At 45.2% G+C, this 24,638-nt stretch overlaps 1 protein-coding gene across 1 annotated transcript in view; it reads left to right on the top strand.

Annotated features, from left to right (window-relative positions):
- Positions 1-23,700, top strand: part of LOC144828385 (uncharacterized) — a 169,439-nt gene extending 145,739 nt beyond the window's left edge. Inside the window, exons 12-14 of the mRNA XM_078686498.1 lie at positions 546-642; positions 9,171-9,322; positions 19,023-23,700. Of these exons, the coding sequence (XP_078542624.1) occupies positions 546-642; positions 9,171-9,322; positions 19,023-19,234 (461 nt within the window). The 3' untranslated portion in view covers positions 19,235-23,700. The remainder of the gene's footprint in view (positions 1-545; positions 643-9,170; positions 9,323-19,022) is intronic.
- Positions 23,701-24,638: the final 938 nt, after the last annotated feature.

Raw genomic sequence — 24,638 nt, 5'->3', positions numbered from 1 at the left:
TCGTAAGGGTCTCTAGGCGCTGGGGGCCATCGGGAAGATTAAGCAAGCTATTGCCCAGAGTCGCATGGTGCTGGGCTAACCTGCCGGCGGAGCCGGGGATCGAACCCTGATCCCCAGATTCCAGAGTCAGTCACCCTGGCCGCGGCGCCACACCTCTTCCTAGAGTGAAGACATGCACAGGGAACTCAGTTGAAAGTACAAGCCAGCAAGGCTAGTATTGTACATTGTATAATTGACCAAGAGAAAATACATATGCCCCCCTGAGGGTCATTGTTTGGAGACAGAGGGAGGGAACAGCAAGGAGCGCAGGTGGATCAGGAAAATTTGCCAAACTTGAATTAAAAAGATAAAAACAAAGACACGGAATGGAGATGAAGGCAACTAGGACAAAAAAGCTGTGATGTAATTGTACTAGCATTCATTGTATATTCGAACATGAAAGACCTAATAAAAATAGTTAAGAAAAAAGCTAATATAATGCAATGTGTAAATAGTTTTCTCGTAATCTACGGGCATACTCACTTTGACTTTTTCCACATTTTTAGAGCCTGGCAGAAAGTTTCCTACGATGTGCAGTGGGCAGCGCAAGAATGTTATACGGCACTGTGACTTATACGGCTGTGGAAACTATGGTGGTCCCAGGTACTGCAAAGATGGCGACTTTTTAAGCAGGAAGTTGTCAGTGAATGGAAAGCTGCCTGAGACCACAGTGAAGCTTTTGAAGGCTTGTTGTGATTCTATATGTGACTAAGCAATGAACACTATACTTTTTCTATCGGTATCTACGAATGCCCTCTCTGATGCCAGTGTCTGTGAGTATCCAGCCAAGGTTCAACGCAGACATCTAGATCCCCGTTAGCCCACTTTATGCAGGGAGGCTGCTCGCCCTCCCCTGCCAAAGGATCAGCCACCGCTAGACTGCTTCCATCTTTTCAGTGTCAGCTTCGGACAGATGAGCCCCTTCCATGTGGCTCTGGCTTGGGCTGCCTAGAGCTGGCACTTAAATCTAAAGACAGGGTTGGCAAGGCCTTTGGACCGCGTACACACACAACTTCTTGAGCAGTGGACATCTTGGCTTTTTACTGCCTTAGAGTAGCTGAGGTCTCTAGACCTCTCTCTAGTTTCCCCCTTCCTAGGGAAATTCGAAACTCTCTCCACTTTGTTTTTTTCTGGACTCTTTACTGTCAATGGGCCTCACTTTAATCACAAAAAGAAGCCCATTTCTTCATGCAAGGTTGTAAATGAGTTACGTGTGCAGTGTGTTTTCGATTAGCCCCAATCAACACAGTAGAATTGTCTCGCAGGAAATTCAAAGGATGAATTCTTATTTCAGAGCCGGGCGGTTAGGTATTGTAGGTATTTCCTTACATTGATAGGACCAAAGTCAAAGAAATGCAGAATGATTGTCTTGTAAACCTTAAATTCACCCAAAAATTAGATTATTCTTTATTGTTAACTATCACATCATGTGATATTACAATTCTTCAGAATCATGTGAATTTCTTTGGTCTGCAGTGAGATAGAATGGCTGTAAATTCAAAGTACTCTCTTTGGTCAATAGTCTCCATCTCTGCTTTTCCCCAAGTGATTGTTAACAATAGTTGCCTTCTTAAGGAAGACGTAAACATCCTTATCTTTCTCTGTACCTGTTAATGATTCACAAACACACTTTGTGAAAGACCCAGGAAGATCAGAGGAGAGTAAGGATCATTAGAGGAGAGTGTGTATTTTATAACTGAGTCGTGATTTCAGGGAAAGATCATGAACATTGCATTGGTCAATTTCCCCAGAGATATATCAAATACTTCAACCAAATGCTTGAACTCTCAGCACTGCTACTCATTTTGGAACAGAAGACTTCGGACCTCAATTCTCCAAACAAATACTTGAGCTTTTCAACATTGCCACTCATTCTGGAATAGAAGACTTAGGGCCACATTCTACAACCAAATGCTAGAGCACTGAATATTGATACCCATTCTGGAACGTCTTTCTCCAACCAAATACTCAGCTCCTAAACACTGCTACTCATTCTGGAACAAAAGACTTAGGGTCAGATGTAGGAAGGACCTTACCGGTCGGTAACGGCCGATTTCGGCCCTTACCGACCGGTATTTGGGTTTTGAAATGTAGGGGGCCTTAGATTTACAGAATCTGTAAATTTACAGAGTCGGTAAAATACCGAATCGGTAAATTTACCGATTCTGTAAATCAATATGTAGGTGGCACTGTAATCAGTGCCACATGCCCTTACCGAATCATTATTTACCATGGAATACTATTCCATGGTAAATAACGAATTCCTGTGTACATGCACATCTGTGCATGTACACCTAAGGGCATGTCTGTGTGTCACATGGCAGGCAAGCCCGAAACAGGGGTGCACCAGGGTGTCAAAGTGACACCCTGTCCCCCTTGTAAATTCGGTAGACCTTCTTCTCCAACCCAATGCTCAGGTTCTCCAACATGGCTTCTCATTCTGTAACAAAAGACTTTTGGTCCTCGTTCTCCAATCAAATCCTCCACAATCCAGACGATAATGATGATGCAGACGGGCAAGTGTGAGCCTGAATCAGTGTTACAAATGGTGTGCACATACCCCTCTCACCCAGTCATCTTCACCCTTGAAAATGTGTCAAAAAAAATATGGCAAAGTAAGTGTTGGAAAAATACAATATTCTGAGTTTTGGAGCTCCTTCAGTGTTACTGCATGTTGGCCCTCCCACCACGCTGATCTGAGGAGGTAATACCACACTGGGGAAACAACGGAAGCCTGTGACGGAAGCACTTCCATGGGCACCATTACTATTTGGAGTTACTGTGCGCCCACCAGACCTGGAAAGGATATACAAATTGGGGCATTGTTACTGCATGAACAGTGGTAGTTCCAAAGCCTATAAATCACGGGATGTAGGTCTCATCCATGAATTATATTCCATCATTTACAAGCGCTATTCTGTTCAGTAAATTACAGATTTGCACCCAAGGGAAGCCCAAGTCTTCATTGCAGTGATCTGACAGCGGCTGTAATGTCGGTATTTGCTCGTTAGAAACTAGTATCCCTTAGAAAAAGGAACACATACTACATGCTACATACGTTTTGATCAGCCATCAGTTTAACCATAACAAAACAAGAACATTGCATACAATCGTCATGAGCTGAGCCCTCTTCGTGCAGACAGTTTCTTCCTTTATCAGAAATCAAAGAGTGGCCATGGGAAGGGAGGAGATGTGGCCGAATATCCAGAGCTGCTGCATTTGGAGGTAGACACCAGATTTGAGTCCCGGCGACTGCGCCATATCTTTTGATTCTGGGCAAGTCACAAAATCTCCCAGTACCTATAAAAAGTCTAAAAATCTGACCTTGTATAATGTAACGCTTTGAAAGCGCTTCTGTGAAGCACTTTAATGCCCTGTGCCAATCATGCGCTTTATAAAACTGTGCTACTGCTAGCACATATTGTCTGTTGTGAATAAGTCCAGTTATTCTCCAAATGAGCCATCAGGTCGAAACTGATGGTACAAGCAGAACGAGCAAGAAAAATTAGTTTTATGGATAAAAGAGACAATACCAAAACTTTGCATAGCGGTGTTGTAAGAATGGGTACACTCCTCTTGCTTATCACAGAGAGTAGTTACACCTCCAAAACTTCAAGATGAGCCACACAGCCACAGGGAGCCCCAGGCAACAGTATTTCACAAGAAAGATCACATTATAAAGCAGCAACCCTGGCTCTCAGAGCGCTAGGGCAGCACTGTCTGAAGGCAGTCCACAAGTCTCCATCCATGCCAGATTTTTGGGGTTTCCATGTAAGATACATTGGTGCAAAACAACTGGACCCAAAGCGTGCATTTTTCTGAAACTGTGGCATGAATCTGGGCCTCCATTGGAGAGGTCTGTTTATTGACAAGCTAATGTATGATGTTCTGAACATTCTATGCATGTTGTAAAGACCAGGTTTAAAATGTTCATTTTCTGGGGTAAAGGTAAAAAGAATGTCATTGCTAAAGGTTATTTAGAGCTTAATTTGGTCCGATGGATGCAGGAGGGGCACGCCGGCATTCATTTTTGCAGATTTATTTTTCCCCACTAGACTCCGACTTAGAGCAAGAGAGAACAAGCATTGAAAATGCAATAGGTCTCGCAATAGAAGAGTTTGACATTTTTCGTTTTTCAAATGGATGAGTGGCGTTGCGTGGATGAGTGGCGTTGCGTGGATGAGTGGCGTTGCGTGGATGAATGGCGTTGCGTGGATGAGTGGCGTTGCGTGGATGAGTGGCGTTGCGTGGATGAGTGGCGTGTGTGAGTGGCGTTGCGTGTGTGAGTGGCGTTGCGTGTGTGAGTGGCGTTGCGTGTGTGAGTGGCGTTGCATGTGTGAGTGACGATGCGTGTGTGAGTGGCGTTGCGTGTGTGAGTGGCGTTGCGTGTGTGAGTGGCGTTGCGTGTGTGAGTGGCATTGCGTGTGTGAGATGTGTGTGCGACAGATGTGTGTGTTTGTGTGTGCGGTTGTGTGTGTAGTTGTTTGAGTGGTTGTATGTGTGAGTGGTTGTTGTGTGGGTGGTTGTGTGGGTGGTTGTATGTGTGGGTGGTTGTATGTGTGGGTGGTTGTATGTGTGAGTGGTTGTATGTGTGAGTGGTTGTATGTGTGAGTGGTTGTATGTGTGAGTGGTTGTATGTGTGAGTGGTTGTATGTGTGAGTGGTTGTATGTGTGAGTGGTTGTATGCGTGTATGGTGGTGGGGTAGGAAATTAAACAGCAATCGAGTTTTGCATGCGGTGACTGTTGCCATGTTTTCGCCGTGCCCTTGTTTATCCCCTTACCACATTTGCCCTGGAGTTTCGTTGGCTGTGCAATTTAAGGATATCCCTGCCTGTCTTGGCCCCCGGTAGCAGGGAGGAGAGCGCGCCGGACCGGTCGCGTGGCAGTGCTATGGACCCCCGTGTTATTCTTCGAGAGCAGCGCTGCTGATTGCCTCAGCAGACGTCCGGGTAATTATCTGCAGGTGGCGTTGCCTAAAGCGCTGCCATTATTATAAAAATATAGACCCATGACAACATATGAAAAAGCCAACACACAGCACGGTACTAATAAAACATAGTTGAAACGCACTCACATGTGTGCGAGAGGCAGGCGATCATGTGGAGAAGCGTCCTCGGTTACAAACACCTCGTGTAACTAACAGCGGCAGCATTTTAAAACATTGTTTGCACTTTAAAACAAAGAGATTACGACAAACATATGTTTAGTTTAGAAGAAAGTGCCTGTATTTTAGCCCACCTTAACAGTACTACAACAGTGCATTATAGAAGCCAAAGGAGGGTAGGGCTGGGGGAGAGTCAATGGCTGCAGCGCTACCCAGCATGAACCCAAACATCCCATGTACATTATAAACGCACCAAAGAAGACGCAGCCTTGGTTACAAACACCTCGTTTGACTAAGGCGAGAGGGGGAGGTGGGGGTGCAACTCTGTGTGGCTTGTGCTCTCCTGGCGCCTCTGGTCTGTTTACTGTTAACACATGGAATTCCAAAGCAATCATTAAGCCGGATGGCTCCGTCTATGTTGTGCCCCACTGGCGCCTTTTGTCTGTTTCCAGCAGAGAGGAAGGAGCTGGAGAAGCAGGAAACTGAAAGTACGGCCGGCCACCGGCCAGCCATGAATGAACCCCTCGGTTGCCTGCACAAAAATACGGGCATCAGAAGCAAAAAAAAGACGCTGCGAGGCAAAGAGAGAAAGGGACGCGGGCTCATGTTTGTTTGAGGAAATCAGAGTTTAAAAACGAAAGGCACTAATCTCTTGCTCTTTAAGTTCTAGACATGGTCGTTTTTTATGTTTAAATCAAAAGAACTTTTGGCATGCTTGAGATACTGTAAAGAAACATACGGGCATCAGAAGCAAAAAAAAAGACGCTGCGAGGCAAAGAGAGAAAGGGACGCGGGACAGATAGAGAAAAGAAGAAACGGGTAAAACAAGACGGAGGGCATTGCTGTGGGGAGGGGGGAGGAGAAATGCGACACGGCGGGCAGGGGAGGGGGCGGAGCGGGGAGAGCGGCATGAGGGTGTGAAAGCAGCAGGGGCCTGGAGTGCGGCTAAGGGAACTGAAGAAACGCGACACGGCAGGCAGGGGAGGGGGCGGAGCGGGGGTGTGGGAGGAGTGCGGCTGAGGGAAAATACATGCAAGCAGGCGGCTGGGGGCATGTGCACGCGCTTTTAAGCTCAATGCACATGCGCATTAAGCTTGAATTTCACGGGCACTGCAAGGAATCGCCACGATTCCTTGCAAGTTGGTTAAAGACTGTTTAAGCCCCAATAGTCTCGCAAGCTCGATGCGCATGCGCATCGACAGGCGAGACCTAAAAACTCACAATAGGGAAGGAAGAGAAAGATGCAAAATCAATGACAAAGACAGAAAGAAGAGAAGAAAAAAGAGCCTTCAAAAGTGAGATAAGGAGGCAGGGAGTGCCTGGTGGTGGGTGAAAAGGCGTGAGGTGGATCCAAGGTAGCACAGCCTTGATATCCACCACCCTGACCTTTGACACCACTGGCAATGGGCTTCTGAACAAAACTCTGGGCCGTGACAGTTATTCTTGTACAAATTAAGGTGTAGGTTGTTAATATCATAGGCACAATATCGATGGGATTGAATATCAAAAGGTAAGTTTGTATACATTTTCGATACGGAACTTCAGATGTACGGTACTTGATATCTTCAAAGTACGTAGATGTGGAGTTAAGAATAGTAAATCCTTATTTTTCTTTGCACGTACCTCTTCACTCACTATTGTCCCTCACTGTTCTTGTAGCAATATTCTTCTCCGTCGATATTCTGTCTTCAGTATTCCATAATACAATCACAAATTAAGCACTGATTTGCTGGCGTACATTGTTCAATATTAAATGCATGTTCTGCATGACAGTTCTCTTCAATCACAATATTCTTACTGTTTCACAGTCCATTCCAGTTCTTCATTGAGAACCTTTATTCTCACTTCTGCTCACTACAGGGCTTAGCCCATGTTTAAATGTGAGGTTAGATCTTAATTTCATGTTGCCTTGTAGAAGTGTTCTGGGTTGGAAGAGTTGGAGATTTAGGCCTTCATTTCGTGGATGGCGGGGCCCTTGTGGCCCCCATGGTCCTCAGCGTTGACAGAGACTATAGCCCACACTCACCTCGGCAGAGGGCCGCCGCCCGCGAGATTGAGAGATGCCAGCACCATACATGCCAACATTTTAGAAGGGGAAAGTGGGAGATTTAAAAAAAATAATCGAGAGAGTGAATTTCTCCCATTGACTTCTATTGAGGCCGGAATTGGGTCTAATGTCATGTCCTGGGATTAAATGAAAATATAGTTTTTACTACCGTACCTGTCAGGAGCATGGAGAAAGCGCTATGCCAGGCAGAGTGAGCAAGAAAAACATTTTGTGCACTGGCTTGCAGTAGCAGGTTGCTGGCAGTGCACACTCTGAGTCACACAAGACCAGCCCCTGTCTGCAGAAGCCCGCAGAGGAATCGGGTTTCTGCATGCAGGAATCGGGAGGTACATAGCAATTTCCTTGTTGAGCTGGCAGGCAAATATAGTAAAAGCCCCCCACACTCAATAGAGTGTGGTGACCGTCACTATGACTGTGCAGTACGGCAGATGGACTGCCAGATCCAGGGTTTGCACTGGTGGGGGCCAGCTGAGGCTCTGACGATCACAGTGGTCACACTCTCGTAAATGGGGCAAGGAAGCTGTGGGCCCGATTCACAGAACTAACTTAAGACAAAATCCTAAACTTACTACCATTTTGGTATTCACAGAAGGCACTTACTCATTTTGGTATTTACAGAAGGCACTTACTCATTTTGGTATTCACAGAAGGCACTTACTCATTTCGGTATTCACAGAAGTTAGGAGTCCTAACTTCAGGACTCCTAAATGCCTTCTGTGAATACGGAAAGTCTTAAAGTTAGGATTTTTCGGAGTTTAGGAGTAGTACAGTTAGAACTCCTGACTTTAGGATTCCTAAACTGAGAAAAATCCTAACTTTAAGACTTTCGGTATTACCAGAAGGCATTTAGGAGTCCTAAAGTTAGGACTCCTAACTTCTGTGAATACCGAAATGAGTAAGTGCCTTGTGTGAATACCAAAATTGTAGTAAGTGAAGGATTTTGTCTTAAGTTAGTTCTGTGAATCAGGCCCTGTGAGTTTAGGGGGGTGGGCGAAAACAGCATTTGATGGTGGTTCACTCACTCCTCCGATCCCTAAATGAGAGCATTCAAGCGTTTTGCTAAATCAGCACCTTACTGCTTCCAGAGGAATACTGTTAGTCTCAGTAATATTCACATTTTTGAGAGTGCATAGTTCCATGTATACAATGCATTTCTTTTAAGAAAAAATATTTGCTGAAATATATTATAAATAGAACCCATATGAGTACTTCCTGCAGCCCATGCTAGGACAAAGATTTATCAACAGCCCATTATCATATTACTAAAATAAACTAAAATCACTTTGGCCTTCTAAAATGACATTATTTTCAGGCCTTTTTTAATAACGAAGATCTCATCTTTAGGTGACCAATTGTGAGACATCGAGTGTTGAAGACCCAGCTTAGGGGGAGTGTCCACTACTCGCCTGTAACAAAAGAACATGCCACAAAGTTATCATGAACACGTGCTGCTCCTAATGACTTCCCTTGATAGCCCTCTGAAGACCCACACAGGTCAATGGCCAAGCCGAAACATCAGAAAGGTATTTCTCGCTCTTGGATAGTAGAGCTATGTCAAAAACTTCAATTGTTGCCTAAAGTCAAATAATGTAGCACAGCGCCAAGATGCTCCTTCCGGAGCGATAGACGCGCTTTATAAAAGCTAATAAATATCAAATATCAAATATCAAATAGCTCCCCTCAAAGGTATCTTACTGAGCAAAGGTGCAAATGGACGGCTCTGCCAATGTAGTCAAGGCATCAGGGCATTAATGTGCGCGCAGACGACTTGCCAAAGTGTGTAATCATGGTGTACATGGTAAATGTACACACTTGTGGTATAGACTTATAGTCTAACAACAATGTACTGCAGGCGTATAATGGGAGTGAATGAGTCTTGCACGAATGTTTAACATGGTGACTGATGTATGCATGAATACCTACAGGTCTGCACTGCTGACACAGATATTCTTTTCCAGAGGCCGCAGGTACCTGAAAGGAGTGGACATTGTGTGCCGCGATGGGTTGACAGTGTACGCCCCCTTTAATGGCACAATCCAGAGCGGGGACCTGTGCTACGGAGATGTGAACGATAAACCCAGTGACGACGGCTTCACGTTCATCGGCTCAGGTGAGTGAGCTGCAGTGGAGGCTTTCCTTCTGTATCTCTTCCCTGCCACTTCCGGGCACAGTTGAGAGTCCAGCATCTCCAGGCAGGGTATCTTTCTAAGGATGCTCATTAGGAATAGATTGCCTCATGTACCAAGCCCTGGTTCCAAATCACTAGAATGGTTTGAGACCTAAGCCTTGCTTTGCTATGACAATGCTGTACTAATCAGTGCATTCACAGGAGGTCACCAGGCTTCCTGCCTCGTTATATGTTAGGAGGCAGGAGGCATCTTGCACCCCTTGCAAATGCCTTCAAATTTAGGGTGCAATGCATGAGAGGGAAAGCAGATCTGCATTCCTGCATTCACATTCCTCCTTCTGAGCTTTTCTTCACAGCATATACCAATTAAAGGAGCACGTACCACTTTAAAAACATTTTAACATGTAAGGAATGACATCTGGTGAAGATGCATGATGGAAATATGCACAACTAGCATTATCCAAAATGATGAACTCAGGAGCGGGGCAATGGAGCAGTACAATACGTGGAACCTCTAACTACACAGTGAGTCAAAGGGAGAGCTTTCTTCATTGACTAATTCTTTAACCCTTGGTGGGTGTGTGTGGTAAGACTCCTGCTAAAGCATTTGCATCCGGTCACTCCCCAGGCCTTCGATGTGAATTTAGGAAGGTAAGACGGGTAACTCCTCCCAAAATAACTCTGAAAATGGGCCAAATTAGTGCATTTCAAAGTACCATTTTCCAAATATTTTGACTTAAAAGCCATGGGCCACCTTTATGAGGCCTTGCGTCAGTTTTGCGCTTCCGATGCGTCACTTTTTGTGACGCATCGGCAGCGTAAAACATGCCTCCTGTTGCGCACTATTTACAAAGTGACGCATCTAAGCAGATGCGTCACTTTGTAAACCCCTGCGCTACATTATACCTGCGTCAGGTATAATGTATGCAGGGGGCGTTCACCCGCAAAAAGCCTCGTAGAAGTGACGCAGTGAAATCTATGAGATTTCACTGCGTCACTTCTAGGACGCCGTTGCGTAAAAATCTTGCGCCTGCCTCACAGCAGGCATAAGACTGACGCAGGCCCTTTCAGATGGGGCTTACCCCATGTGAAAGGAAGCATTGCTGCAGTTGCGTCACTTTTGTGACACACTCCAGCAATGCGTCACTTTTGCGCTTACAGATACGTCAGAAATATTGACGTATCTGTAACTCTTTGCGACATGATGCGACATACATTAAATATGACGCATCAGGAATGTCGCAAGGAGTGCGCACTGAGAAGTGACGCATCGCTGCTTTCACGCAGCGATGCGTCATTTCTCATAAATGAGGCCCCATAGGCTTTGCAGACAGCTATGGACATGCAGGGACAGATATACAATATTATACTGGCTCAGTAATTTCCACCGCATCCAAAACTGTCTCTGCAGCAGCAAATCAAGTATGCGCCTCAAAGAAAAGTGAGTGTCCAACTGGTATGCTGATTCCATGCACCCCACTTGACAAAATGCCCTGTGCAAAGATTACTATAAAGCAGTAATACACAGGTATTAAGTACTGTGTCAGATGTAGTGCCACTCCTTGTGTCTGTCCCAGTGAACAATCCATCAGCATGCCTGCCCCAGACATACAATGCCATCAGAATTGCAGATACTGCACTCCAGGGGGCTGTTTACAGTTCATTGTGTAAGGTTATTTAGTTATTTCAGGACGCGATGTATCATGGGAGGGTTTTGGTAAACTATTCTGTGCTATTGGTATGATGCTCAGATTGCCATTCGACCAGGGGTACTGCTCACAAAATCCCAAGTTATGAACAGTGGTCCAGACTCTTTGCGGTGATCACTGAGGCTCAACTAGACTGGTGATGCCGGCAGTGCAGTGATGGTACTTAAATATGCCTGCCACTCCTAACTGTGCCAGCAGTGCTGATCAGATGTGTCTGCCGCTGCTCACTGTGCCAGTGGTGCTGCTCAGATGTGTTGGCCACTGCTCACTGTGCCATTGGTTCTGTTTAAATATGCCTGCCACTCCTCACTGTGCCAGTGGTGTTGCTTAACTATGCCCGCTGCCCCTCACTGTGCCAGTGATACTGCTTAAATATGCCCACCACTCCTCACAGTGCCAGTGATGCTGCTTAAATATGCCCGCCACCCCTCACTGTGGCAGAGATGCTGCTTAAATATGCCCACCACTCCTCACTGTGCCAGTGGTGCTGCTTAACTATGCCCGCTGCCCCTCACTGTGTCAGTGATACTGCTTAAATATGCCCACCACTCCTCACTGTGCCAGTGATGCTGCTTAAATATGCCCACCACTCCTCACTGTTGCAGAGATGCTGCTTAAATATGCCCACCACTCCTCACTGTGCCAGTGGTGCTGCTTAACTATGCCCGCTGCCCCTCACTATGCCAGTGATACTGCTTAAATATGCCCGCCACCCCTCACTGTGCCAATGATAATGCTTAAATAGGCCTGTCGCTCCTCACTGTGCCAGCAGTGCTGCTCAGATGTGTCTGCCACTCCTCACTGTGCCAGTGGTGCTGCTTAAATATGCCCACCACTCCTCGCTGTGCCAGTGGTGCTGCTTAAATGTGCCCACCACTCCTCACTGTGCCAGTGATGCTGCTTAAATATGCCCGCCGCCCCTCACTGTGCCATTGATAATGCTTAAATAGGCCTTTCGCTCCTCACTGTGCCAGAAGTGCTGCTCAGATGTGCCTGCCACTCCTCACTGTGCCAGTGGTGCTGCTTAAATATGCCCACCACTCCTCACTGTGCCAGTGGTGCTGATTAAATATGCCCTCCACTCCTTTCTGTGCCATTGGTGCTGCTTAAATATGCCCTCCACTCATCACTGTGCCAGTGGTGCTGCTTAAATATGCCCACCACTCCTCACAGTGCCAGTGTTGCTGCTTAAATATGCCCTCTACTCCTCACCGTGCCAGTGGTGCTGCTTACATATGCCCACCACCCCTCACTGTGCCAATGATAATGCTTAAATAGGCCTGCGGCTCCTCACTGTGCCAGCAGTGCCACTCAGATGTGTCTGCCACACCTGTGTCAGTGGTGCTGCTCGTATATGTCCACCACCCCTCACTATGCCAGTGGTGGCATTCAGAGATATCTGAAGCTGTTCACTGTGCCAGTGATTCTGCTTAAATAGGTCGGCCCCTCCTCACTGGGCCAGTGGTGCTGATTAGAGATGTCTGCCACTCCTCACTGTGCAAGTGATGATGCTTAAATAGGCCAGCCAACCCTCCCATGCCAGTGGTGCTGCTCAGATGTGTCTGCCACTGCTCACAGTGCCAGTGGTACTGCTCAGATAATCTAGCTGTCGACCCATATTGTAGGAAAGTAGGATCTGCTTCTTATGGTTACCTCAACTTTCTGCTTGATGTTACACTGTTTTTTACTAGACTGACCGGGATCCTGCCAATCAAGACCTCCATCTATTTGCTTTCTCCCAAAAATGTGATATTCTTTACTTAGGTCCACTCCAGATTGGATACTGGGGTGCCCTTGTCAGTCCCTAGTATATGTTACACATGGACCCAGGGCATAGGTACCCCAGAGGCCTCCCATGGGCTGAAACATGTATTGTGCCACTCATGAGAGGCCATGCAAAATGGATCTACGGGCCTGCCATTGCAGCCTGTGTAAATTGGTGCATGCACCACTTACTTAAGATAAAGGTTTACTATATCTAAGGGTCACTACACTTAAAACCTATAAGTCACCACTATAGCAGGCCTTGACAATCCTGAAGGCAGGGTGCTTGGTTCTAAGTGAGAGGGTGCCACTGCATGAGCAGGACACCCCTGCAGCCTATGGAGTCCATTCTCCCAGTTTGTTAGTGTTACAGTCATTAACGACATATAGAGTGGCATTATGCGACCTCGTAATGACCAACTCTAAAACGGCTGAAAGTAACCCTATCCTGTTTGGTGTCAAACATTGTGGAATCATACCCCCACAACGGTAACCGGTGTGGGAGGTATGATACCATATCAGAAACAAGCTTTGTGATGTCCCTGGTGATCCGTGTACCAGCCTTCTAGTCCCGGGCAGCCCAAAATGGTTGCTGCCGACCAGAGACACATTTCTGCCCTCCTGCTGCTAAGCCAAGCTTGGGCAGGGGAAGACAGAACAATAGGCATCCTTTCACAGGGAGGTGTGACCACCTCTCAGACAGGATTTCGTGTATTAGGCCTAGGTGGGTGCGCTTGCCAGTAACTGAAAGTTTTGCATGAGGGGCACATTTGGGGTTCCTGTGCATCGTCCAGTTCAATCCAGTCCTGGGAGCCATTGACTTCTGCTCTGGCTTGAAACTGCAAACACAACAGTGATGGACAGAATGTGGATCAATGTCACACATTCACCCCAGTCCAAAGATCTGGGCCCAAATCCATCGTTTTTCCACTCCACACCACCCTGGGTTAGACAATGGCGATATGCAAATCAGCGCTGACCCTGTGCCCCATGGGAACAGTCCAGTCCGAACTACAAAAGCCATGTCCTTCCCAGAACGGAAACAAGCATCCGAGGACTCCACACCACCCTGGGTTAGACAATGGCGATATGCAAATCAGCGCTGACCCTGTGCCCCATGGGAACAGTCCAGTCCGAACTACAAAAGCCATGTCCTTCCCAGAACGGAAACAAGCATCTGGCTTGAAACTGGACAAAGGACATGGGAGTACCCTCCCCCTTGTCCTGACCCTACCCTCGGAGTGTCGCCTGAATCTGTCCAACCCTCTCCCATGGGTGCAAAAAGGCTTACCTGACTGTAGGACCCTAGATTCGAAGTGGACAAGATTCTAATCAAGAAACCACTGACCTTTGACCGTCTTGATACTCTGGACTTCGCTGGACTTCGTTTGGGCCCCACTTCATCGCCCACTACGTCCAACACATCGTCTGTGCCCGTGCACCATCAAGGCTCTGTGCAGGACCTGTATAGTATCAAGGACAACCAAAGACATCTCCCGTGGAGTGAAGGAGTCACTCCCCTGCAACCGCAGGCACTGTAACGCAACTGACTGGTCTGCCGATCCTGAGCTCCTGTAAACTCCGAAGACTCCAGCAACACAGGAGTTGGGTTCCATGTCCCTTGAGGTCCGAGCTGCCCTCTCACCAAGTTTGAGGTCAGAATCACTAACGGGGGCTGCAATAGCCATACAACTGTGCACCGCATACGTTTACAAGTGTATATGCTTGTTGGTGTTCCCAGAACAGGTGCACTGGGCTCCAAGTAGCCCTGACCTCTGGCACCATTTCCACCAAAGAACTTTGGCCTTCTCAGGGTGCTCCGTGGGCTGTTGCTTTGTAATTCTGCTGGAGGTCCCCTCGCGACTCCTGTGCCTCCAGCCTGTGGGTCCTCTTGAGGGTCAACACTGCTTTTCTCGGGCTTTCCTGGTTGCTTCAGGCTTGTCCCGACTCCCCTGTGTTTGGTGAGTCTCCTGGGCCTTGGTGGTCTGGACCGTACCTCCTCTTGACCATCTTCGTGGGTTGCTGATGCCAAGGCTTGTTGGTGCATCAGCCTGACACCGAACCCTCAGCACTAGACATCCTTCTTGGGACAGCTTGCATCCGGCTTCTGGTTCTCCTCTACATCTCCTGGTCCCGGTGGCTGCAGAGTCAAGAACCCTCTCAACGCACCTGAAGCCCCTGACTTCGGTGGACATTAGTCTACTGAGCCCCTGGTCACTCCTGAGTGACCCAGATTCTGTCTCCTCTTCTTTCAGGCACTCTTCAACCTGAATCCACCTTTAAAGTCCAACTCACACTTTTCTTCTTTCCCGCAGTGGCACTTCCTTGAGGTCCTCCATTGAGATAAACAGCGGTTTCCGACACCACTTCAGCCCTATGCACCCGGCTTGCCTGGGATAGGTAACTCTGGTACTACAGTATCCAAGGGTGGGTTGGCTCTTCAACCTCCACTAATCCAAAGGGCTTCCTCGTAATCCACTGGGACTTTAAAACTGCAACCGCGAATTGTACGTCCCACACGCTCGTGTTCTCACACTGCATCCATCCTCCGTGAGGTCCCTCCTTATTCACCATGGGTAGTTCCTTGGGGTTTGAGAGAGAGAGGGGTGGGACCGGGAGCCAATTTTTAAGCAGGTCCTTGGTTCCTTGGAGTCCCAGCGATTCTACAACCTCTAGACACTGTATTGACTCGAGTTGTGGTACTTATACCACTATTTTAGTGTATGGTTTGGTCTCCCCCAGGAGCCCACTGTGTATTAGTGCTACTTACATTTATTTCTGTGCTACAGTATTGTGTGCTTTATGTTTATCTGCGTTTAGCAGATACTGTAGGGTATTTAAAGTGTGTCTACCACTTTGATAGCTTTCTAAGGTTATCTTTGACCTCTTAAATCACCATAAGCGTTGTCTGGACTGGTGCAAGGTGCCCACTTACATTAGTGGACACCATGTACCAGAACAACTCATATACAACATACAGCATACAACTAGCACTGCTCCTTCAGCCACACACCTGTCATTGTGTCAAGGGTCAGTTCACTGTGCCTATGTGGCATTGCCATGAAAGTTTCCATGCTGGCAGAGTACTTTGTATACAGCATCCTATACATTGCCATACCCAATTCTATTCTACAGTGTGTGGGGCTGAAAATCTCATATTTCCATGATACATTTGCCAGACAACCGGTATGTAAAATATACATTACATATCAGTTTCCTTACCATACGTTTCCACATTGTTTCAGTGGGCAAAGTACACATTGCCGTGCCAGGTTTCACACTGCCCCAATATGAATATCACACAGTGCCAAGTTAATTTTTCCATTTCTCAAGTAAAGCACATACCGCTGTGCCAGTTCCGCAATGCCCACCAAAATACATTGTCATCACAGATGTCACACTGCACTAGTAATACAGTGAAGTACTCCCAGTTTGCATGAGCAGTATAAATCTCATACTCATTTTGCCCAATTACATCACAAACACACACATATCCAGACATGTAGCTACACAAATACAGAAGCCAGACGCATGCACTCACGCGCGCACACACACACTAAGGTTCATAAGCACGCACACATTCAGCCATATCGCCATGCACAGACAGACGCACAAACTGTAACACACACCTAAATCACCTCAAGCAACTACACACACAGATAGTCATGTTTAAACCACTGTGGGGAAGTATAATTGACACCCATGAAGCTTTATTTAGTGTTTTACCACCACTTGCATCGCAACAAATGTTATAAACCTTAATTTCTTGGCAAACTATCTGCGCTCCACTTTCAAGAGCACTCCAGCAAACTAAGCTAGCTGCACCTGTCCCTCCTGTGCTCCTCTCTGCACACTGCAGGTTGCAGACGTGACAAGGATTGTCTGTCCCTCTCAATAGAGTCCTTTCAAATGCAGCCTTGTGGGTGAGATGGGTATTCAGTGCTGTGCACCTGAGGAGGCCTTTTCCTCCCTCCATCATCCAGACCAGTCTACTGGGAGGTATCCAGTGGCCCCCAACCTCAGGTCAGTGCTGCAAGAAAGTCAAGAAGGGGGTGGCAAGGGCGGGGATGGTCACATTGAACTGAATATAAGGGGCAGACTTCTGTCAAACAGTGGAGGGTGAGGTCGCTGCACAATCCCAATTGCAGCCCGTTCTGTGTGCTGTAACCATGCAGGGCGACAACACTGCACATCCCTAAGGCAGCCTGTCCTGTGTGCTGTAACAGTGCAGGGTGACAACACTGCACATCCCCAGGGCAGCATGTCCTTTGTGCTGTAACAGTAGAGGGCGTGGCTACTGCACTGCGCCATGACAGCCTGTCCTGTGTGCTGTGACAATGGGGGGTGAGGCCCCTGCACACTCAGCCACAAACTGTCCTGTGCTGTGTGTTGTGACACTGGAGGGTGAGGCCCCTGCACACTGACGCAGCGCGGCTCCCAAACAACACTCAAAACTCATCTCATTAACCCAGGAGCAACTATTTGACTCATCGGTGGGGCCCATGACACCGCGAGTCACACATTCATACATCAGCATTCACTGCCCCTAAATCAATGACATAAGAAGGCGAGCTGCTGGATAAGCGGGGTACCTTATTAACCTAAATTCTATCTTTATACGTTATACACATTTAAACTATTCAACAGTCATAGAAAATAAAACATCAAGATACTCCCCGGTATTTGGTCGATGAACCAACTAGTAGAAGTCAGTTGATGGTGATTAAGTCCAGCTGAAACACAATATATTCTCATAGCCTTGAGCAATTAATTTTGTCATGATTTTTATTCTAAATAAAAACAGACTCGAGCTTATATTTTACAGACAGTTATCTAAATTCATTAGGAAAAGGAAAATAGCATTTATCTTTTGACAAGCACAAATTTAAGCATTTATTAAATGACAATTCTGCATAGAACAAGTTCCCAAGCTGATTGTCTTTCTAGCCTTCTGGATATCTCCCATCCAACATAAATCTCTGGGATCGTTTTCTTTGCCCCATCAAAATTGAAAGTTAAAAAATATTTCAAAGTCTTTTGCACCATAAATTTGTTCAAACCGACAGCATGTCGTGGTGCGAAATAGAATCCACGGAACCAAACCTTTTTACCCTCATTCGCACAAGCTCTTTTATACCCTTTTCACTAACTATCTAACCCAAAATTGAAACTTTTAGGGTCCACATTCATTTCTCATTGGTCCATTAGAAGGGTTGTGATGATCACCTCAGGTTCGCCTTGTCCAAACCAATTCAGGAATTTGCCCTGTCATTCCCAAGGTTTTCTCATAATTTAATGTTCACACTTGTACTTGTCATTCACTTCTTGTATCTTTTATACATAACAAAATTACAGCTTCTTCCTTTCCCAGGCTTTTAAATGCAGGCAACCTTGGCATATTTCCCATTCATAGGCCAAGCTGGCCTTGACAATACTTCACTCATTTCTCATTTAGACAGCGCATGTGTGGGGGCCATCTTTTTGGAGTCGACTTTCATCGTCTCGTTTAAACAGCCATTTTCAGACTAGGCCGTGCAGGCCTCAATGGGAACTAATATGAAAACAAACACAAAAGAAGTTAGATATAGAATTTTAGCCTTTCTGTTTACCTTCCACCATTCTAATTTTCCCTATTAGGAATTACCTTGCAAAAGCACACAAATATACGTCATTTACTTACCATCTGCATTTTTTTTGCCATACAAACGTCTAACATAAGCACAAATACACACGCTTATTCAATTATATCTATAATACCACAGCTCTATATTAATATGACTCATTGTTTTATTAGTAAATTAAATATTTAGCTGAACAACAATTGGTTCTCCCGCGTGTTGTGTCTATTTTTATGTGCACTTGGTTGATTAGTTTCCATGTTTCACAAAATTAATATTCTTACAGTTATGAGAGAATGACTTTACAAGGGGTACACAAAAATGTTTGTCTTTCACCTGCCCCATTAACTGCACACCCAACCACAGCTTGTCCTGTGTGCTGTGACACTGGAGGGTGAGGCCCCTGCACACTCAACACAGCCTGTCCTGTGTGCTGTGACACTGGAGGGTGAGGCCCCTGCACACTCAATCACACCCTGTCCTTTCGGCTGTCACAATGTAGGGTGAGGCCCCTGCACAGCACTGTCACACTTCCAGCACAGATGACAGACTATTTTGTACATGATTTGATCTTGTTTTCTTCCTTTCCAGGTCTCTGTGTCAGAATCTTTAATGTCAAACTAGATGAACACAGCGGGTGGATTCAGAAGGGCTGCCGCCTGGGTACCCTGATGCCAATGAGGACACAATACCCGCGCATCACTTCGCACATTCACATCCAGAAGTGTGACCTTTCGGATCCTACCGGTCTGATCTCAGAAGTGGAGACCCACCACCATTCGTGCACAGACCCAGATCCATGATGCCTGTCTTTCTTCTCTCTGTATCTTTGTGTGTGTGTGTGTGTGTGTGTGTGTATGTGCTCACCCGCTTCTTCCAACTGCACCTGGCATCTGCTGCAGGGGATTCTGGGCTTTCTTCTAGGTAAAAGGGGTGGTAAATCGGATGAAAATGGAGTGCACATTTACTAAAAGTTCATGCAGGGCAGTGAGCAAATTTGCTGTGTTGCGCTGCATTGTGTGAACAGCAAATTGCTGGATAGCGCTATATCTAATAAGATATGATGCTCTCTGCCTGCGTTGGTGCACTTGCGGCAGCCTAACACCAAAGTAGGTACCCCTGGATCAAGGTACAAGGGTACCTGTGTTATAGGCAGAACTATTTTTGCGCTGGAAGGCATACCTTCCTGCACAAAAACAATCCTAAAATACTATTTCCTCTTTCTATGCACGATGCAGAACTTGAAAGAGAAAGTAATCGCCTTGTTACGCCCTGGTTGGGGTAGAGTACCATTTTGGTGCAATCCCTGCTTAATCTATTTTGGTAAATCTGGGATTGCTTCAAATTTAATTTGTAGATACACCGGAACACCCATGCTCCACTTGTGAAATACTTACCACTATGAAATGTAACACAACGCCGCACAAGCTGCAGTGTTGCTTTACATTTCTTTACAGAGTCAAGCAAGGTGGCGCAAATCGTCTTCTTGCGTGAATTTGTCAATCTTACTTAAACCTCTGCTTGTATTGCATTGCCTTGCGTGACTCAAGGACAACGCAAAGACTTAGTAAATTTGGGCCGTAGCATTTTGAAGATTCAGCAAGAGCAGCATGACTTCCAGAAGACCCCTGTCGACAATCGCGGGAGGAGAATAAGGGATTGGTGGTGGGCGGTGCCTTTTCGAGAGAAAAAGACGTTGATAACTATCTCCAGTGGAGAGGGCGATAGGCAGGAGCATTTGTTTTGGTGTCCATGGCTCCAAGTAATGACAACACAAAGAGATATTCAATGTGGCGACTGGTGAAGGTTGTTTCACTTTAAAACATTGGAAAAAATTTTGAAATATTAATGAGATTTCAAAGCAGACAATATATTTGTATTTGTGCCTTTTGATTATTTCTATACGTTCTAGAGGATTTTCGGTACAAATATATGATACTTGAATCATGGAAAGCCACTTTTATATAACCGTATACTTGGGACATAAATTACAACTTCAGTAAAGTACTGGCCAATAAAAGTCTTGTTTATTATTTATTGAGTTGTTACAAATGTTTCCAAAATGATCCTGTTTGAAAGGGGAAGTCTAGTAACTATACATAGGCACTTCAGAAGTTTGCAGTTGTGGTATGATTGCCAGACCCGTGCATGAAAGGAGGGCATTTCTGTATTATGCTTCATTACAGTGACATAACTTCTTGCTACTCATTATCCACTGTAAGAAATTAGATTATTAGTTAGGGTGGGTGAGCAGACAGGCTTAACTTAGGGAGATGTGTGAAGTATTTATACAGTACAAAAACAGTAATAAGCTTAACATGTAAAACAATAAACATCCTATATCGAATTAGAAAAATAGAGTAAAACTTAATATACAAACTGAAAAAGAATGCAATAACAGGAACCATAGATTTGAATTTTGAAAGTTTTAAGTAGAAATAGCGCCACAAAGCAAGAATGATCGCGGTATACCGAAACCAAAGCGCAATTTGAGGCTGAGCACAATTGAGCATGCATGGGATAGACTGATCAGGTCCATCCTGGTCAAGGATTTTACCTTCTGACTTAGGGCCTGACTTAAATTGTGGTGGCTGGTGTATTCTCCATCATTCTGGCAGAGAAATTAGCATCCGCCAAGCCGAGACTACTCCACCTGCTAAATTTAGAAATGACAGCCACCTTTTGTCAGGAACCGCCGCCATAGAGGTTCCTGTCAATGCTTTTTTAAGTTTGGTACACAGCTCCAGCAACATGATGAGCCATGCACCAAACTGGTCTCTTTTAAATTGTCATGAAAAAAAATCCAGAAGCTGAAAAAAAATATATAAAATTCCTCGCCTTGGGTGTCCTCTCCCATGGCGAGTGGAGCATTTAGCAGTTTTCACTGCCCCTTACTGCCAGGATTTTCCTGGCCGTGATGGGCGGTGAAAACTGACCTCTAATTCCATCCATAAAAATTAGGGGCCACAGACTCTGCAGGGACTTCAGAGGGATTTAGTCGCAACAGAGATTAAATCATATGTTCACCCACTTTTAAATTTGGCAGCTGGACCACAGTCTTGACAGTATGTATACGCTGTCATTTTTGCGACAGAGTATATATACCCCAAATATATAAATGGGGCCTTAGTCCTTTAAGTCCCAATCCACCACAGGAGTACACTTCTGAAGCCCCACAGCACCTCAGAGGAAGCGCTTAGAGACTTACGGGATGTCAGGCAGAAGCCAACTGCAGGGACCAGTCGTGTTACTTCTGGTCAGCTGGCCAGTTGTAGAAAATACTTGTCAGTCTTATGACCTTTGGAGTCCACTCCTTTGTCCTAGGGGCAAGAGGGAGCAGGTCAAATTGTTAAGGGTTCCTATCAGTCGCAGGGAGTAGGATCCAGTCCTCTTAAGTTCTTCCTCAGGTCTGGTTGTGTTCTGAAGTGGGTGCCTGGGGATTCCATATTTATGTCTGACATGAGCAGGTGAGTGGGAATTACTCCTATGCACACCCTAACCAATGGGGTAACATTTCCCAGGGCCAACCCTACACAGTTAGGATATTTTCTAGATGGCGAAAGTCTTTGGTCACACTAAACTTGGGCACTCAGGGCTGCTTGTGTGTGGGGGGTTTACAATGGTAATCCTAGTGTCCTACCACCTCTATCAGCAAAATCCAGTTTGCAGCAGCCCCTATACCACCAATAAATCCAGAGACAGAAGTCTGGTAGGACAAAAGTAGGGCTTTCCAACAACCAGACAATAGATACCAAAGAAATATCTTGGCATGCAGGTTCTTTCCTTTCAAGTGTGCCCCCATTGTTATACATAAATCTAGCAGACTTGTCAAGCGAGAATTGACATTGTAGTGGAAAAAGGATACCCACCGCTCCTTCTCTGCATATTCGTTAAGATTCAGAGAACTCATCTCTGCCCATTCAGATCTAGGGAGACATTTCACACCTTTTTACACCTATTCAAATGCTAATCATTGGCTGGGAAAAGTTGGAGAACAAATACAAATTAGTCTCCAGGAAGATGAGTTAGGAAAGTTAACTTTCTAAAAGTTACTTTACCCTAAAATGTATTACAAATCTGACTTTACAATTGGATTGGATTTTTAATAACTATTAAAAATAGTTGTTTCTATATATTCATAGCTAGTCCCATTTCAGAGATACAGTATTAGAATTGTAACCTGTACTCTGTTTTTCTACATAGGCAGCTAATCCTGCCACAGTGAAAAATAGTTTGTGGGTGCTAGTCACTTTAAGGACATTTTAGCATTACATTTCCACATGTACTATATTTAAATACCATGCCTTGTGGCTATAAGGCTTACATAGGTGTGACTTATTAATATTTAAAAGAAAGGTTTAGAGCTGTCAAAGGTTTTATTTTTACTGGTAGAATTGCAGTTTTTACACTGTTGCAGTCAGGCTATACAGAGACTTCCTAAAGCCATGTTTTCAATGCCACTGTAGTGGATGGCACAGTAGGCGCTGTCCACTTGTGGTATTTAACTGCTCTGTGTGGAATTTGTACCATGTACTAGGGAACTCTAGGCCAGTTAAATATGACAATAATAAATATGCCAATTCAACTACGTTTAAAAGAGGAGCACAGGTATTTGTCTACTGCTTAGCAGAGATAAAACCAGCAATAATATAGGGGCCAGCAAAAGACAAAAAATCTAGGGTGACCACGAAGAAAATGCAGATTTTCTACCTTATCACTGTTCTTTAGTTTTTGTAAAGGCTCTGAAATGAAATTGGTGTGGGAAAAGGGGCAAATGCATGCGATTTGTGTCGCTTGGCAATAGATGGGTTTCTTGCAAAACTTCGATGGCTATTTTTTTTTAAATGTAGCCATTTTACTAATGTTTTTCTTTTCATCTGGGAATTTAATCCATGTGTATTTAGTGTGAGTATATTAAGACAATCCTTATGTAATGGGAGATACTTTTTCATCACCTTGTGTATTTTCTGTAATTTTGTTTGTTGTCATATTCAGGAGTTAAAACTAAGAATTATTATCTATATCATAACAGAGTCTTGGCATTGGATGGAACAGTTGCTAACCAAACTAAATTGATTGACCCCAGATATATGTACAGCATTACCTGCCTGTTTTTCTAAACCACAAAGTAGTATGTAAGAACTGTGTACTGCAAAGTAATGGGAACAAGATTTGCCAAATGTTGGAACTTACAAATACTAATGTATCCTTTGTGTACTGTACTTCATAATAAAATTACAAAATGCAAATAAAGAGATTTTTTTTAAAATACCAGTCTTATCATGTACATTTTCTCTGTACCAGGTTACAAAGGTCAGGGTTCAATAAATTTGGATCTGGGAGTTCGAAAAATGTGGTGTAGTATACTTGAAACCCTTGAAAAGGCGCTCAAGGTTTTCAGGGTGAGGCAGCATCCAGTGACCAATCTAAGGCCAGAAAGCTGCAGTTTGTGGTTGCAGATTTAGGACATTTCGACACTGTTATTCTACATAGTATGTTCAGTGAAATGAAATGCATTGTTAGGGGTTGTAACTATTACAATGTAAGAAAACGTTCAAGAAAGAACATCACAGTATTACAAGACATAGGGCCTGATTTAGAGCTTGGAGGACAGGGTACTCTGTTGCAAACATGCCAGAGTACCCTGTCTGCCTAACTGTTGGTCTAACCGCTCTATTCAGAACTCTGGTGCAATACGGGCGCGCTCTTTGTAAGGAGATTTCTGGAGGAATTGGATTTATAAATCTTTAATTTACTGGATTCAAGTCAAGAAAATAGACACAGGATGTTTCTTTAATTAACCTGTCTCTACAACTATGTCCCTTCCTGACTTTGGAGCCTGAAGGCCCATATACCCATCTCTTCAACGCCTGCAGCGGTGACCCAAGGGTGCCCCCTATTTGGTCCTGATGATGACCCTACTGTAAGGACCCCACTTGCCGACTTTTAATCCTTGGTCAATAGATTCACTGTGTTCTCCTATGTTAAGGTTTTGTAAATAGGTTAGCCTTTGATAAGACTAGGATTGGCCTTCTATGATTTGGATGTACATATTGTTCACTGCCCTCCCTCTCTCACTTACCTTCACACTTGCACATTGCTGCACTTTCCCCTTCCTCCTCCCTCCCTCCCCCCCGGGCACCTCCTCATGATTGTATTCAATGAATGTGATTATTTTGAACATAAGAATCTAATGTTTAACATGAA

This window comes from Lissotriton helveticus, chromosome 4_1 (genome assembly GCF_964261635.1).
Source record: "Lissotriton helveticus chromosome 4_1, aLisHel1.1, whole genome shotgun sequence".
Classification (NCBI taxonomy): domain Eukaryota; kingdom Metazoa; phylum Chordata; class Amphibia; order Caudata; family Salamandridae; genus Lissotriton; species Lissotriton helveticus.
Note: the sequence above shows the minus strand (reverse complement) of the source record. Positions and strands in the feature narration are given on the sequence as shown.